General features: G+C 41.9%; 1 protein-coding gene across 1 annotated transcript in view; it reads right to left on the bottom strand.

Annotated features, from left to right (window-relative positions):
• The window catches only part of WEE2 (WEE2 oocyte meiosis inhibiting kinase), a gene marked incomplete at both ends in the record, with an annotated part of 30,887 nt that extends 12,992 nt beyond the window's left edge, over nt 1–17,895 (bottom strand). The window contains 5 exons of the mRNA XM_080818747.1: nt 358–479; nt 1,942–2,114; nt 4,094–4,145; nt 5,818–6,014; nt 17,551–17,895. Of these exons, the coding sequence (XP_080674873.1) occupies nt 358–479; nt 1,942–2,114; nt 4,094–4,145; nt 5,818–6,014; nt 17,551–17,895 (889 nt within the window). The remainder of the gene's footprint in view (nt 1–357; nt 480–1,941; nt 2,115–4,093; nt 4,146–5,817; nt 6,015–17,550) is intronic.
• Between the last annotated feature and the right edge of the window lie 229 nt (nt 17,896–18,124).

Below are 18,124 nucleotides of genomic sequence, written 5' to 3'. Positions count from 1 at the left end.
TGATAGGGACTATGGTTTGCATCTTTTAGAATACCTAGCAAATATAAGAAGAGGATTTACCATTCAAACCACTAGGGCAAAATTTTTCTAAATATTGAGTAAAGTGTGAAGGGGTTGATAGCTTCTATGTGTCAGCCACATATCAGCTCTGAAAGATATACGACATAGCATAAAATGGAAATTCCTTTTCAACACAACTTGTGTCCCCAGTGCTCTGCTTCCAAGCAAAACTATAGTACAGACTTTTTAGGTATGACTCAGCTATGCCTAGCATAAACTACAAGGGGGAGGCAAAGATTTTTTTCCTGGATACAGATGTTCATCCCCTTCTCCATAGATTCTAGTCTGCATACTTACCATTGCAGTATTCATTCTGAATGATCATGTGGTCATCTTCTGCCCATGCAGAGTAGTAACGTACCACATGGGGGTGATGCCCAAGGACTGCATGAGCATAAACTTCGTGCAAAGCCAAATTCCTAGAAGACAGACAAGCATCAAGAAAAATGAGTCAAGATAATATACATGCAAATGTTTTTTTGTTTTTTTGTTTTTTTTTAAGACAAGATTCTGGACTCTGGGGAACAAACTGAGAGTTACAGAAGCTTGGGGGAGGGGATGGGGTAACCAGGTGATGGGTATTAAGGAGGACATATGTTGTGATGAGCACTGGGTATTATAAGCAACTAATGAATTGTTGAACACTCATCAAAAACTAATGATGTACTATATGTTGGCTAATTGAACATAATAAAAATACTGATAAAAATAAAAGACAATATATGAGGCATAATTAACAGTGGCAGAACATTTACCGAGTACTCACTGCTTACTTAGTATTTTAGTTCATTTAATTTTCATAACTACTCAGTAAGATATAGTGGCAAGGATGAAGGCTTTAGAAAAGCTGTGACTGGCCCAATGTCAAGTCAGTGATAGCAGACCTAAGACAAGAACACTGATCATCCTGGTACCAAAATCCATGTTATTTTTTATTGAATGTGGCATATGTAAAGAGGAGTATTAGGTTGTTACTGTCTCAGTGGCAGACATGCTTTGAGTCTTAATTTCACTGTATCACAATTTTAAAAAAAGCTTTGATGGGCTTAATAAGGCCACTGTGGACTTGATAGTTGGATATTGTAATGGATCCTCTGTCTTCTCTATGAAGACTGGACTGTCATTAGAGTCAATATTACACTTAGCCAATATGACATGGTCATAGGGGCTGTCCTGGGGAGACATATTCATTATGGAACAGGAAATCCAACACAAAAAATTCAACACAAAAAAAAAAAAAACACAAAAAAGTGAAATATAATACTCAGTGAATTTTGGTATAAAAATGAAGAATTCTGAGGTCCATAACTTCAGATTCAGCAAACTATTACATTCCTACAGTTAACAAAAAGCATTGGTTGAATCTAAAAATAATTGTTTTCTTTGTAAAAGGAAGACTTCTGAACAATTAGCTCTGGGAATGAAAGTTAAATTTTGTTGCCTTTTCCTCACTTGTAGTCTTTGAAACATTGAACTCATTATTGAATTCATTATTAATACAAAGTGAAGATAACCAGTGAGTTAACAGTAACTTCCTGCTTGGCAATATTTTTAATGAACTAACAGGCAGATCATTCCATATATCTATTCATTAAAGCAAAAGCAGGAACACCAGTAAAAATAGCCTCAAGAACTATGCAAGAAAACAAACAAAAACACTGTAACAGAATTGTATCCAAATAATTATGGTTTAGTTTAAGGAAATAACTTATCTTTGGTTTGGAAAACTCAGAAAGATTATGAATGTAAGACTACATACAATGGAAGGGATAGCAATGGGTATGTTTTTAATGACATCAGTACTATTATTTAAAATGTTTTGACGAGAAACAACTTTCCAAATTCAAGTTTGTACTTCTAGTACATTTCAAAGGCACTTACTCATTTGATAATCCTGCAAAAGGTTTTGTGGAACGTTTTATTGCATAAACACATCCATCCAGCCTCTTAATACACTTGTAGACTGTACCAAATTCCCCAACTCCAATTTTTTCTACCTCCAAGAATTCTTTTTCATAGCGGGAAGCCATGTTGGTTTCTCGTAGCACACACCTCTGAAATATTTTATTAAAATGTTAAAATAATTCTCACATATTGTGAGCAATAAATCTAAGGCATATTCCAAAATTTCTCAAAGTTTTCAAAAAGACTTTTGAGGCAAATCTGTTGGATTCTGTGTCAGTAATTCATGGTAGCAAGAAGCTCCCCCGTTCCTGACTACCTTTTGTACTCTTCATAACCATCTATACAACTCTGTACTGGCATTTTTTCATATATGAAGTCTTTTTCTAGGTTATTTCTTCTTAATGGGATATTCTTATTCTCAATATGTTTTTAGGGAGAAAACACCTGCTCACAGCAACAGTTACTGTCCTCAGCTGAAGGAATGGCTGGGATCCAAGTAGAACTTGTTAAGGAGAAAAAAAAAAGACACCTCCCTTTGACTCTTGTCTACCTACCTCACACTCTGGCTGCTAGTGTTTCCATCTCAAATTGAATGAACTTATTGTTCAATTTGCTTCCTCAAAAATCTTAGTACAGAGAACAAAATTGTCAAATTGATTATTTCAGCTTATGTGTTCAGGTACAGCAATCCTTCCACCTACTGGCTAACTGGCAATCTCTCTCTTTTTCCAGCTAGTAGGTAGCCCTAGGCAAAAAAATTTAAGAAATAAAATAAATCACTGAACTCCTTTATCAGTTTTCTCTTCTAAAGTAAAGTGAGCATCCTAGCAACTACTCCTTGGGGTTCTTTTAAATATTATATGAGAAAAGGTGTTTGTGTGTGTTTGTGTGTGTATAACTTAGCTCAATGCCAAGCACACAGTAAATTCTCAGAAAAATCGTAGCTAAGATGATAAAAATCTCCATGAATTTATATGAATCTCAATCCAAACCACTTTATCTCCATGAAGTCATTCTTTCCCAATGTCCCTGTTAGCAAGAATGTTTTCATCTAACTGGATTTTAAAGAATCCTGACTCTTACTAGCTCCTCATTTCAACAACTAATACCAACCAGTCTTCATTAGCAAGATCTAGAATTTTCTTTGCCCTTAGCCAATCTCAAGTTCTGTTTCTCCCATGTCTGGGGCTGCCAGCTATAAGCCCTCTCTCCATCTCTTCTAATAATGAAAATTATTTTTGCAAAATGTTACCATAGAATAAGACACACCTACTTGTCTCCCCCAAGGAATCCAAACTTCTGCTCGGAAACCTAAAAGTCTTTTACCAATTGCTCAGCCACTACCTTCCCATCCTCATCTCAGACAGCAAATAAGCCAGTTTACCATCTACATTGTTCCCCAACCTTAAGCCCTTCCCCTCCACTTTTGTAAACTGAATATTGAGCATAAACATGTTTTCATGGTATTATAAGCTTCTTAATGGCAATTTAATATTCTACTTTAAGTTCCAATTTATTTGGCCATTCTTTTGTTATTGGACATTTAGTATTCCTTTTTTTTTTTTTTCCCTTCTTGGCCATTACAGCTAAGACTGCAATAAACATCTCTGGTGATAATATTTACAACATTATTTTCTTAGGCTAGGTTATCAAATGAGGGATGCTACATCAAAGACTGTGAGCATTATATAAAAAAAATCAATAGATAACTGATATATTTAAGAGCAAACATTTTATATTTAAACTTATGGCTTTATGCCATTTTTCTCTCTTCTGCTCTTCCATTTTTGGACCTTAAATATCTTGAATTTTCCCTTCACTTCTCTAACCCCGTGAATAGAGAATTTTCCCCTAAATCCAAGATAGAAGCAGTAGCCATTAATTTAAAAACACTGCAAAGTAATGATTCGGTGATATATTGATCAGGCTCTGTTGGGTAAAGTAATAACTAGCTAAGAATACAGACTCTGTCGAGAGTCCAGATCAATTCAGCTGCAAAGCACACTTGCAAATCTACAAAGTGAGGTGGGGGTGGTAAGGAGAGAGAGAAGGATAAGAGGAGAGAGAGAGTTTGGCAACAGGATGAGGTGACTAAGTTATGGCAGCTGGAACAAAGAACTGTGCTCACCTTGGCAGGTAGCCCTTGTTCTACATTGCCTTCCCCTGGACCAGCTTCCTCACTTAGGGGAAAAAAAAAAAAAAAAAAGAAGTGATATCAATGTATGACTGACATTACTGAGCTTCATACTCAACTAGGTTCTGAGGTTGTAAGAGTAAATAAGACAATTCCTTCCCCACGTCAGCCTGTATTTGGGGACGAGGATAAATAGAAAGTTTCAATGTAAGAAGCAAGAATAAGAACAAGATATCAAGGGACACCACAGGCAGCACCCAAATCATGATTTCAAGAGTAAACGCCTTTCGGGAAAGAGGATAGGCAAGTTAAGTTTCCAGAATGAGTAGGAATCAGCCCAGGGGCCGGAGTGGGGTTCTTGGCAAGCAGAGCAACACTGAACCACGGAGGGGAGATCACACGGGACACAGGAAACTGAGGGCTCTTTCTGTCCCACCGCAACCTTCCCCTTCAAAACTCATCTCCCCGCTTTGCCCGAGGTTCAGAGGAAGGCCATCAGTCCAGCAGAATACGTTCTAACACTGCCTAAGATATTTTCAGCTACTTTCCAAAAAGCTCCGACAAAATCCTCTTTGCAGGATAGAAAGTGCAAATAGAGGAAGATGTTACACTCGTGGAGACAAACTGATGCTGGACACTTGTGACTTAAGTTTAATATGACATTCCAATACTTTATAAAATAACAACCCCACAAAAAAACAACAGCACAGTAAGTAAGGGGGGGAAATTGCCCACTCAAAAGCACCAAGAGCTGTTACTAAAGTGTCATCCCTTTCATTGCAGGAAATGCAAATTAACGGTCTCTTCTGGCTAGCTTCCATGAGAGGCGAATCAATTAATTCTGATGGTTTTCAAAGATACGTGAAGAGCTAAAACCAATAGAATTCTTGGTTAAAAAAAAAAAAAAAAGTGGACCTGTATACTTGGACTGAAGTTCTGTTAACTTAAGATCCAGGAGATAGTATTGAGAAAACCTATTCTGGCCACAAAGCTGCTTAATACAGAGTCATTGATTCCAAATGAAACAACTCAAACTAAAACATTAAATGTTCTGCATACCTCAGATTGTTAGCTGTGCATTTATTTTGCTATTGATTTTCCTTTGTGTAAAAAAAAAAAAAAAAAAAAAAGCATTGAAGAGACATAGTAAAGAAATGTCCCTAAGTAATACGTACAGTCCTCATTTGGACAATTTCTACCATTGAGACCTTGTGGAGTTTTACACTTTGGCTTTCTATTCTTAGTACCTCCAAAAGCAACACTATCTTTTTCTCCTCAGCCAATCTCCTGTCACCTGCAGAGAGGCTCAAATACTTGCGTTATAGCTCTCAGTCACACAGTTATACTGGAAACAGCAGTATACTCCCTGAAGTGTGAGCTACACCTGCCCCAATGACTAGCCTTCTGTCACCCAGGGGAGACTACTTGAATGCAATTCCATAGCTCATTCAACTTGCTAATGGAAGTCAGATGTCTATTGTTTACTCTGCCCTATTCTTTGAGAGAGAAGACACCATACAGTACACTTCAGAATGGAGACATGCTAGAATCTCCATGACAAAACAGACCAACATTAACATGTAGGGAGGAGCGATGTGAGAACAGGGTATCAGTTGCATTCAAATAGAGTTCTTTTTCCTAATCTTACTTTCCACTCTCCCTTCTACTTGACCATACTAAGATCAGTTCTCAAAAGTTAGATGCAACAGTACACTTACAGATCTCCTCGGGTCTTCCTCTTGCCATTGGATTGAAGGAATTGTTTTCTATAGGATTCTGGCGTAAAGGGATTAATATTGACCAGAGCCGATGAGGTCATCTCATCCACTAAGGGAACAGGTGTGAGCCTCAAATGTTTAGAGCCTCTGGAGGGGAGCTTCTCTGTTGAAGAAATCACCGACTGGCTTAGCAGACCCTGAATGGTGACGAAAAGGGAAAACAGAATGGGGTTAGTACAAAAAAAAGAAAAAGTTCCATATCAGCTAGTTAATATTTGAACCAAGGAATGTTACTGCTGAAAAGGAATTAGAGGTTGTCTGGTTCAATGCAAGCTAGTTGCATTATAACTGGTCCTCTTATGAAAAATACAGATTCCTAGTCTTCCTCTGGGTATTCTGATGAGAGGATCAACACAGGAATCTATACTTTTGTTAAGCTCCACTGCCTCCCCCTGGGCAATTCTGATGGCCAGCTATGAAAAACACCAACTCTACTACTACCTTTGGCTTTTTTTAAAGATTTTTGTTTATTTATTTGACAGACAGAGATCACAAGCAGGCAGAGGGGCAGGGGAGCAGGCACCCTGCTGAGCAGAGAGCCTGACTTGGGGCTCGATCCCAGGACCCTGAGATCATGACCTGAGCTGAAGGCAGAGGCTTAACCCACTGAGCCACCCAGGCGCCCCAACCTAACCTTTTTTTAAGTGAAGAAAAAAGTCATTGCTGGAGCCAAGTTTTTACAAAGGTTTTACATATCTTAGAGTTGACAGGATGAACAATCCTGGGGCTACTGTCAGACAAAGCCATCAATGATAAACTCACGATTTTCCTGTAAGTGTATTATAGGGCTGAATATTTGTTCAAAGTACAATTACATAATATTTCTCAGTTGTCTATATGACTCAGAGTGAACTTAGAATTACAATAAATCATTCCCTGAGAAATAGTTTTTTGTGCTGCTGATTATATGGAAAGTAAAATGTGTCTATCACATATGAAACAGTGAGGCATCCACACCTGGAATGATATACACACTGGTTGCCAACCTTCAAGGACCACAAAAAAGGGCTGGAAATTTTTCAGATAGAAGGTAGGAAAAGTATTCACATCAGGGCAGAAAGATCGGAATTCCTAGTCTGGAAGTATGAAGGCCGATAGATTTTGTGAGCTCCACTTATGATACAGGGAAGGATATTAATTATATTTAATATGGGTTGTATTGCCAGAATGGTAGAACTATGAGTGATCCTTTTGGAAATCCAAAAGAACTTAGTTTGGAACACGGCTTATGAAAAGGAAGTTCTGCCTAAAAGTAAAGCAGATTAAAAATTTCTGGAAAGATGTCCAGGTTGAGAGTATAAATATGTCCCAGGGAGTGTAGCTAATTCCGTAAGAAACAGCTCTCTTACAGATGATCGAGGGAAAGGAAAATTCAGGAATAGCTCTTTTGTTGTGAAGATGGCGAGAGAAGAAGGCAACCTCCCACCTTCAAGACACAACATCATAGTGTCTCAGGATGTACAAAGACTTTAAAGACCCAGCTGGTACAATTAGTCCCCTGATGCTTGAATCCTTTTACAACATTCCTACCAAGTGGTCATCAACTAGTGCTCAATGCATTTAGCATGGGGACCTGCTACCTCCTTGGGAAACTCTTCTAATCTAGCTTGTTGTGCTAGGAAGTCTTTATGGTGACCTGAAGTCACTTCACAGGATTTCTAGTCCTCTCCCGTGGGTAAGGCTGAACGAAGTCAGTCCTCCATTCCTCTGCATCCTTGTGTTTAGCGTAAGGTCACCACTGATCATTGCCCACTCTCTCTCTTCTAATCCAAACTGTATTCCTCATAAAGCATGCACTTTTTCAGTTGCCTTTCCAGTTTCCCTCCCAAGCTCTGTTCTTTTCCTGCCCCTCCAATCTTGGCACTTCCAGGATTCCTAATTTGGACCACTTCTCTTCTTCCTCTGGCACTCAGGCTACTTGAGCTCATCCGCAACCAAGACTTCAGCAATTTCCAAAATGCTAATGATATCCAGATATAGATCTCCAATTTAGTTTGTTTTCCTGCACTCCAGACCCATTTATCCAGTGATTTATAGGACATCTCTGATTTCTCCAAGCCTGTAAATGTCTTTAGCATCATCTATCTTGATTCAAGTTACCATCTACTCAGTCAAGACAGAAGCCTCGCAGGACCCTAGATCCCTCCTTTTCCCTCAACCCTTCCACTAAGTTGATGAGAGAACAAAAGGCAAGCTGAGCACAAAACATGAGCTGACACCCCACCAAGGCCCCCTCCCCTTAAGATGGGTTATATATATAACATTCCTCAGGCACTAGTAACTGCCTAAGAACAAAGGCAGGGGGAAAACAAATGATCAACTGATAAAGATCACAGTCATGTAAGACATGAAACTCTAGTGGAGTTTCTACTAGACTTTGTAACTGTCTTAATGATATACAAGAAAAACATGATCTTAATAATAGACCTCCAGGAACCTATAGACCATTTCCTGGAACCCTAACATCCCCTTCACTGCCATATGCTAGAAAACCCTATATAATCAGTCACTCCTCACAATCACAACGTAGCTCTTTCTGCCCACAGGTTCTGTCCCCGTGCTAGAATAAAAACACCTTTTTGCACTGCAAAACATTTCAAGAATTCTACAACTCTTTCTTGACCATTGGACTCAATGATCCTGCATCATATTTTGGTGGCCTATACAGGAATTCTGCATCTTCCTTCATCTGGACTTTGAATGCCAGAGCAAACTTGGTGAGTTACTCTTTCTTCTGTTTTTACTTTCATTTTAGAGACTCAAAGAGTATGGGCTTATTGGAATACTTTCATGTCAACAGCTCAGGCTGCAGTCCTCTAGCCCATGGCTACTCTATGGGGATGAGAGAGCCTGCCTTTTGACTGGAAGCTATTATGTTGGCTAGCTTATGGTTATAAGACCCATAAACTCAATGCCCTCTCATCATTCCTATTCTTATACACAGTTGTCTTTTTTGGGTGCAGGACCACCACCTAAGTCACTAGGATGGCTGCTGATCTTAAAAATCTCATGTAAGGTTTCTTCCTCATTCATCTAATGCAATCCCCTCCAAATCCCTGGCCTAGCCACTTCTGACCATGAGACCTCCATTCGGAGCTGGCTAAAACCAGTACCAAACTGAATTAAAACCCAACCAGGGACCACTTCTAGTGAAGTAAGCTATAAAAGACTTACATGTGTTAGAATGTCACTTAGACCAGGATGGATTTCTATCTTTACTATTCTTCATCAATGTCCCCTACTGACTACTTAAGTTACAATAGTATATAATTTCCCCTTGTAAAACTTTTCTGGTATTTTCCATGGCTTAAGAATGACAGCTTCTCCATGACATTTTGGTCCATTCACTGGCTCCCATTAGTCATCTAGAATGCAATGGGGAAGCTGAGGGACATTAGCATCCCTCCAAGGTAAGGCAGCGTTCATTGCACCTTCTTAGAAGGCTGCCTCTGGTCACTTTGACACTAGGAACCTCTGACATACCCTGCATAGATGCCACCTAGGAGGCACAGCGGATTTTTGGTAATAAACATTCTCTACTTTCCTAAGAGCATGGGATATCTTCAGTTCCCAAGGATTCTTCCTTGGGATGCCTTTTAACCCACTGGAATAATTCAGATTGCAAGATCTAAGAAAGAAAAAAAATGATCTTCTGTAAAATTGCATGGCCTCAGCACTCCTCAGGGATTGAGGGAAAATGGCCCATTAATGGACATTAAACTTGAATACGATCTCTCCAATCTCTTTTGCAGGAAACAGGGCAAATGGACTGAGGTACCCTGTGTCAAGGCCTTGATGGCCCTAAATCAGGATCCTGATCCCAGGGCCTCTTAAAAAATGTGTCTAACCACCAATAAACCCCCTCTGGACATACTTGATGACAATTGTGTAAATAGGCCCATTTCTCCTAATAAACCTCAGCTACTGTAGGGATCACTGACTAATCCAAACAAGGATGACCCTGGCTCTGTTAGTATCTTTCCTCCTTGTAAACCTGAAGACCCCTCTTCTCCCAGCCCAGATGGACACACCAGGAGCGGGACTCCCTATCTTCTAGGACTTCCGCCTCAATCTGGATTGCATCCTCTTAGGGAGGTTGCTACTGGAGAAACGGGCACAGTTAAAGTCATGTCCCATTCTCCATGGCAGACCTGGCTCTGATAAATAATTAGGACAATATTCCAAAAACCCTGTTCCCAATTTATTGAGGAATTTCAATAATAACCTATTACATTTAATTTGACCTGCCAAGATATATACATCATATTGTTGCACCCCTGAAGAAAAGAACCATCTTTGGGCAGGTGCTCAAGAATTTGCTGATGAAGTAACAGTCAGAGATAGACATCATTAACCAGTGGAGGGAACCACTGTTCCCGATACTGAACCTTACTAGAATTACCAAGATGATATGGAAGGGAAAGACAAAACCACATGATCACTTGTTTAATAGAAGAAATGAAAAAAGGATTCTCTAAAGGACTGATAAAATTCAGGAAGTTACCCAAGGAGCTGATGAAAGCCAGCTCTACTTCAGGGCTCTTTGATAGACACCATCCCTAAATATACGAATCTGGACCCAACCTCCCCTGAAGGAACAACTGTACTAAAAATGCATTTTTTTAGGTCAGTCAGCACCTGACATCCATTTTAAATTGACTAAAATGGTTTTTTGGCCCTCAAACCCCCACCCAGTACCCACCAGAGGTAGCGACTGGGGTTTTTAATAATAGAAATATGGCCTTAAGGCAAGAAAAGGACTGAAGAGCTAAAATGCAGGGTAAAATATTGACTGAGGCCATTGCAGATTCCCTATAACACCTGACTAACCAGGGGCCAAAAATAAAGCCAGTGTCAGACAAAGGAGCAGGTGAGACCCCATGCTACAGGTGTGGCCAAAACAGACAGTGGAGCAAAGAATGTCCAAACACAGTCTCTCCACCAGAGTCATGTCCTGTTTATAAGAAAGGAGGACACTGGAAGAGAGACTTGTCCTCATCTCCAAAGAGAGGAAGACAGGAAAGCACTTCCCCACTGGAGAGCAAGAAGCGGAGGCTCCGGCATGACAGGCCCTGAGGGTGTTCCGGCTCCCTCTGAAATCAGGATGACTGAGCCCCAGGTTACCCTGGATGCTGTAAGGTAAGTTTATCAATTTCCCTATTGATACAGGAGCCACTTACTCTTTTTCCTCAGCACTCAGGCCCTACTTGTCTTTCTAACCATAGAATTGTTGGCACAGAAGAGGAAAGATGGTCCTGTACATACAAAAATCAGTTGGTTACTCGTGTTTTCCTAGTCCATCTGTCCCACTCCATTAGTTGGAGGAGATTTAATGTATAAACTAGGAAGCAGGGTTGCTCTTACTGAAGAGGATAGCTTGTTCTCTTCAACACCCGAAGACTTGAAACCTTGCCCTGATATCCCTTCTAATATCGGGAAGGAAGTAAATCCACAGGTCTGCAGTTGGTATGAGACTTAAAATTTTTTAATTAATATTGCTTATTAAAGTGACCTTAAAGGACCCAACCACTCACTATACCTCATAAAAAACAGTATTCCTTAAAACCTGAGGCAAAGGCTGGTTTTCAACCACTTATTGATACATCTCTCAAACATGGTATTTTTCCTTTTTCAAACATGGTATTTTAAAACCTCATCAATCTCCTTATAACACTCCAGTTTTACCAGCAAGGAAACCGAATGGAGACTATCAGGCAGTACAAGACACAAGAGCTATAAATGAAGCGGTGATGCTTATTTAGCCCATAGTGACAAGTCCATATACGATTCTCAATCAGGACCCTGTTGATGCCAACTGGTTTACAGTATTTGACTTAAAGGACACCTTCTTCTGCATCCCTCTAAGAGAAGAAGCACAGTCAGTAATTTGCTTTTGAATGGGCCTCACCCTTAAGCCCACAGGCTGTTCAATGAACTTAGATTGTCTTGCCACAGGGATTTAGAGACAGTCCTCACTCTTTGGGGCTGCACTTAGCAAAGACCTCCCTGATATCTCCCTGCTTCAAGGAACTACAGTTCAATATGTGGATAATATTTTAATCTGCAGTCCCACATCTTTACATCGGATAGTAATTCTATAACTTTGCTTTATTTCTTGGCAGACAGAAAGTATCACGTCTTCCCTAAAAAGGCAAAAGTATCGAAACAAAAAGTACCATATTGGGGATATGAGCTAATACCAAGTCACTGTACCCCATCTACTGACAGAAATTTAAAAAAAAAAAAAAAAAGGCAGCATTAGATCCTGGACCCCCAGCTACAAAAACAACTCTGTACTTTCCTAGGTATGGCAGGATTTTGCCCACTGTGGATTCCTGGATCTAGGTTCTTAGCCAAACCATCATGTGATTCAGTTAAAGGCCCTGATAAAGAACCTGGACTCTGGGTGGAAGGCCCAACAGACAGCGTTTCAAACATTGAAAGCTGAGCTTTCATCAACCCCAGCTTTGGCTTTACCAAATTCAGAAAAACCTTTCACTTTATATGTAACAGAAAAACAGGGACAAGCCTGGGAGCTCTTACCCAGCGACTAGGAAATGAAACAAAACGGGTGGACTGTTTTTCAAAGTCACTTGATAATGTGGGTGGCCGGCTTGTCTTCAAGCAGAAGCTGCAACAGCCCTCCAGGTAGAAGCAGCTTCCAAAGTCACTCTGGGACAATTCTTGACAGTGAGGACTCCAGATCCAAGGGGTCCTAGGGACCAAAGGCCACCGATGGATGACGGGATGCCGACTTACTCAATACCAGGCTATGCTTTCAGATGAACCTGGAATAACACTGAAAGCCTGTTATGCTTTATGCCTGGACCTGACCATCATACGTCTGTGCTAGAACATGACTGCTCAGAGATTACTGATCGTGTTTATTCTAGCAGATCTGGATTTAAAAGATTCCCCTATTGAAAATGCAGATGATAATTGCTTTACTGATGGCAGCAGCTTCCTAGGTAAGGAAAAAAGAAAAGCCAGGTACGCCATAGTTAGATAAGACCATTGAGGCAAAAGCCCTTCCAATTCCAATAAATTCTTCCACTCAAAAGACTGAATGAATAGCATTTACCCATGCTCTTCAATGGCAAAAGGCCTAAAAATGAATACTGACTCCAAATATGCTTGCCTGGTGCTACATGACCATGGGGAAATTTGGAAGGAAAGAGGATTATGATTATTATCAAGCCATAACTCCCCAATCAAAGGTGAGCCTGAAATAACTACTCTTCTTGAGGTTGGACACCTACCTAAGGAGGTAGCTAGAATTCATCTCAGAGGACGTCAAAAGGATAGGATCTTAGAATTTAAAGGAGGGGCGCCTGGGTGGCTCAGTGGATTAAGCCTCTGCTTTCGGCTTAGGTCATGATCTCAGGGTCCTGGGATCGATCCCCGAGTCGGGCTCTTGGCTCAGTGGGGAGCCTGCTTCCCCCTTTCTCTCTGCCTGCCTCTCTGCCTACTTGTGATCTCTCTGTCAAATAAGTAAAATATTTTTTTAAAAAAAGAATTTAAGGGCAGCTGGGTGGCTCAGTGGGTTAAGTCTCTGCCTTCAGCTCAGGTCATGATCCCAGGGTCCTGGGATCAAACCCCACATCGGGCTCTCTGCTCAGCTGGGAGCCTGCTTCCCTCATCTCTCTCTCTGCCTGCCTCTCTGACTACTTGTGATCTCTGTCTGTCAAATAAATAAAATCTTAAAAAAAAAAAAAAAGAATTTAAAGGAAACAATTTGGCGGACCATGCAGCCAAGCAGGCAGCACAAAATAAACAAATATTAAGTCTCATACCAGTCTTAACTCCAATCAAGTCCATAACTTCAGTCTATTCAGACCAAGAAATTCACATGGCCCAGGAACAAGGAAATTCAAAAAATGCACAGAACTGGCTTATTAATAAAGAGGGAAAAATCCTTATACCCAAAAATAACTCATGGAAGGCAATACAAGGTTTACACCAGGCTACTCATTTGGTCAAAAATGCTTTGAAACATTTAGTTAAAGATATACTTGATGGAGTAAATTTAATAGCTATAATAAAACAGATTTGCCAATTGTGTATTGTTTGGGCACAAGTAAATCCAGAAGGCACAGTTCATGCCCCCCACCGTCCTCCTTTTGAAACCAGTCCCAAGCCATGGAACATAGCCAGGAGGAGATCGGCAGCTTGATTTCACAGACGTGCTTCCTGACAGAGGCTGCAGGCTCCCACTCGTGTCTGTCGGTACTTTCACTGGATAGATTGAGGCCTTTCCCTATAAAACTGAAAGAGCCACCAAAGGAACCAAAGTTTTGTTGAAGACATTATTCCTAGATTGTGCCTCCGTGATCCCTCCAAAATGACCGTCGTCCTTCTCTTAATCATACTTTAAAATGACACCGTACTTAGTCTAGAGACCCAGAAGAACTGGATTACTCTCTTACCAGGAGGACTTCTTAGAATGAGAACTGTTCCAAAACAACCTCTAGGACAAAGCCCTTTTGAGTTACTATATGGAAAACCCTTTCTTACCGTGGACCTGTTATTAGACGCAGATTATAATACCTTATTAAGTTATTCACTCAAGGCTGGTTCAATTCATGTTGCTCAATGGGTATACTGATCACATGCTCCCAAAACCTGACTTAGCTATGACTGAAAGTCAATCCCATGTAAGCCCCAGAAACATGGTTTGTTTAAAAGACTGGAAGCCAAATACAGCAGGGGACCTCAATCCGAAACAGAAAGGTCCATATTGGGTTGTATGATGTACTCCCACTGCAGTAATATGAAAGGGACACTCTTCCTGGACTCATGCACCTCCTTCACAGGAAACCCATGAACAAACTAATGAGCTTTCTTACTCCTGTGAACCTGTAGAAGATCTCCAACTCTTCTTCAAAAGAGGATTGAAAGGGTCTTACCACCCACAGAGTTACTTCTTTCTTATTTATTTATTTATTTATTTATTCATTCAACAGAGAGAGCGAGCGGGGACACAAGTAGAGGGAGCAGCAGGCAGAGGGAGCGAGAGAACCAGGCTTCCTGCTGAGCAGGGAGCCAGACCCGGGGCTCAATCCCAGGTCCCGGAACGGAGACCCAAGCCTAAGCAGATGCTTAACCGACAGAGCCACCCGGGGGCCCACCCACGGAGGTATTTTTTTGTCCACATTGGACTCGGCTGCTTCCACCTTTTGTAACTCCCCTATAGGTTCCCTAACTGGACAATGTTGACCTATAGGTAGGGACATCTCTATGCCCCTATTTGGCAGGAAGAAACTACAGAAGATGAGATCTTCTGCCTTCAACAGTCTTAAAGATTTAAGGATCAGGGTTGTTCAGGGTCGGAAATGATGAGAGAAAAAAAGGCCAAGTTGAGGGCAAAACATGACCTGACACCCCACTAAGCCCCCCTCCCCTTAAGGTAGGATATGTCTACATAACATTCCTTGGGCACTAGTAACTGCCTAAGAACAAAGGCTGGGGAAGAACAAATGGTCAGTTGATAAAGATCACAGTCATGTAGGACATGAAACTCCACTAGACTTCATAAGTGTCTTAATGATTTACAGGAAAAACACAATCTTAATAATAGACCTCCAGGAACCTATAGACCCTATTTCCCGGAGCTTTAAAGTCAATATTGGCTACATAGGCTAGAAAACCCTCTATACACAGTCACTCCTCACAATCACAGCACAGCTCTTTCTGCCCACAGGCCTGCCCCCATATTAGAATAAAAATACCTTTTTGCACCATAAAACATCTCTAGAATTCTTTCTTGACCATTGGGCTTGAGGATCCTACATCAAAGTCACTTAGCAAATCCCAAACAACTCTCAGTTTATCACTGTGCACCACTGACCTAGTTCAGGCCTTTCTCCTTTGTCAATAGATCTGCTGTCTCTGGGTCTCTCCCACTCCATGCAGCCCTCACATGAAGGCCAATTTTTCCGAAAGCCCCCTGGTCAAAATCATTTAATGAAGGTCTCAAAGCTTTCAGAATAAAATCTTGATCTAGCTCCTGCCTACCTCCTCGGACCTCGTGCCTGCATCCTCTTGCTTACAGGTTCCCATCACTAGCAACACGCCATTTCTAGGTGTGACATGATCTTTCTCCTCCTAGCCTGGTAGCTGCTTTTCCCTTGGCCTCAAGTTCTCATTCTCTTCTTCACCTGGCTCCCTCTAGATCTTCCTTGAAGACAGCTCTCACACTTGACTTTCTTGGAAACGGCATCCCTGATCTTGAGACTTAATTCCCAATTCGTTACCATCATGCTGCAACACTCCCCTGGCACAGCTGATCTGAACTTTATTGTCTCAGTTGTTTATCTTCATTCATTTCATGGGCACTTTTGGACACAGTGAAGGATTTGCCAGCAGAAGGTCTGATATCAAGGTGCTCAGTTTTAAATGAAAGTCTGAAATAGACATACCGTGTCGTGCTTCCTTGCCTGCCTACTCTGGCTCAGAGCCTCATTCCTTTAGCCCACTCTCCCGCAGAACAACTCTCGAAGCACCCATCACAGTGTCTGGAGACATATCTCCTCTCTTCCCTCTGCTGATGGTAAGCGCTTTGAGGCAGAGACCATATCTTCTGCTCCTTGTCCACACTGGGTTCTCAAAAAATAAGTGGTTCTCAAAAAATGAATGGATGATTGACTGGTTGGTGTTGGGACCATTGGAAAACCCACAGGTGGACACATAAGCATAGTAAAGTAGTTTGTCTACAATACAAACAAGTTCTTCCTGGTGGGCGTGGTGTACATACTCAGCAGGAACCAAAGAGGCCCGCTGACAGTGACTATGTCTGCAGTCGGAAGCACAAATGCTGTTATGACAGCCTTAAGTACCAAGCTGAGCCAGCGGAAAGCGAGGCTCATACCAATCCTGAGGCTCACATACCATGGTACTAGGCGGTCAGAAGTAACTCTGCCCTTCCCTGGCTTTCATAATGTGTAGCTATAGTAGGAGAATAACCACATCAAGAACAAAGGACTAAGAAAAGTACGTGGTACCTTTGCCTCCTTGTCATCCCCTGCTTATATAAGAAGCCTCGACAAGTCAACTCTTCGCTGATGTATAGCAGAAGAGCCTGCCTCTCGCTAGACTGAGGGATGGGGAGGACTTCCTTTGGGGAGCAGTAGCGGCAGATAGGGGAATATGTTCCAACAGTGAATGTGAACATTATTAGGAGGAAATATTAGCAAATCATCACATACGCGTAGAGCCAGTTGCAGTAATGGAAAGAACAGCAGTAGACGGAGACCAAAAAGATCAGGTTTCCAGTCCTGCCTGTGCCATCGGCTGAACGAAAAGCCCATTTATCTGTGACACTGGGTTTCCTCGCAGGCAGAATGCATAATAAGGATCTAGATCTCAGTATTCCCTCCAGTTCCGATATGCTTTAACTAGGAATATTTTTTCCCCACCAAGATTTCTTTGTGGTCTACACCAAATAGCGGCTGACATCAATGATTTGGAGAAGATAGCAAGGCGTTTAGTTCTGCTTTCCGGCAACTTTAAACTCTTCTTCATTTTCACCAATAAATACGTAATTGAGGAGATCCATAGCCCCTGCGGCGAATCGGTCAGATACGCATACGCAGCCACGGCCTGCTTCTCCATCCGCGGAGCTGACGGAACGCAGATCGGGGCGACCCGGGTCCCCTTGCCCCACAACCTACTTACTTTGGGAGTGAAGGGGCTCTCGCCACGCAGCAGCTTGGTCCCGCTGTCCGGCTGGCCGGGTGTCTCTGGACACTGGCGAAAGCCTGACACCGGAGTCCTCAAAACCTGTCCTGGACTCATCTTGTCCTTTTCCTGAAATGTGCCAACTTCACAGACGCCACTAAGTGGAGGCTCAGGAGGGGTGAACTTCGCCTCCGAGCGCGGCCCCTCGGCCCCGTGTGGGGCGTGGCCCTGGGCCTCCCCGCTCTCCTGTGCCTCCTCCTGTCCTTCACTCTCACTCTCTTCTTCGCAGTAGGAGAAGTTCAGCCTCTGCTTTAGCTCTTTGTTAACACTGCTGACATCCATGGGAGCCGGAGAGCTTCGCCGCGCAGTCAGGGCCTATCAGAACGGAACACTCCAGAGCTGCAGAAATGAGGAGGAAAAAAAGCCCCCAGTCGCAGCCTGCCTTTCCCTCTGCCCGCTCACAGCTACACGGAGGCAAGGCATTCGTTTGCCCACTTAAGTACCACATATCTGTGAAACCTCAGCTTATCCTTATTTCCAGTCTGATTAAAGAAAGCTCCAGCGACTCTCG

Source organism: Martes martes (genome assembly GCF_963455335.1).
Source record: "Martes martes genome assembly, chromosome: 11".
NCBI lineage: Eukaryota > Metazoa > Chordata > Mammalia > Carnivora > Mustelidae > Martes > Martes martes.
Note: the sequence above shows the minus strand (reverse complement) of the source record. Positions and strands in the feature narration are given on the sequence as shown.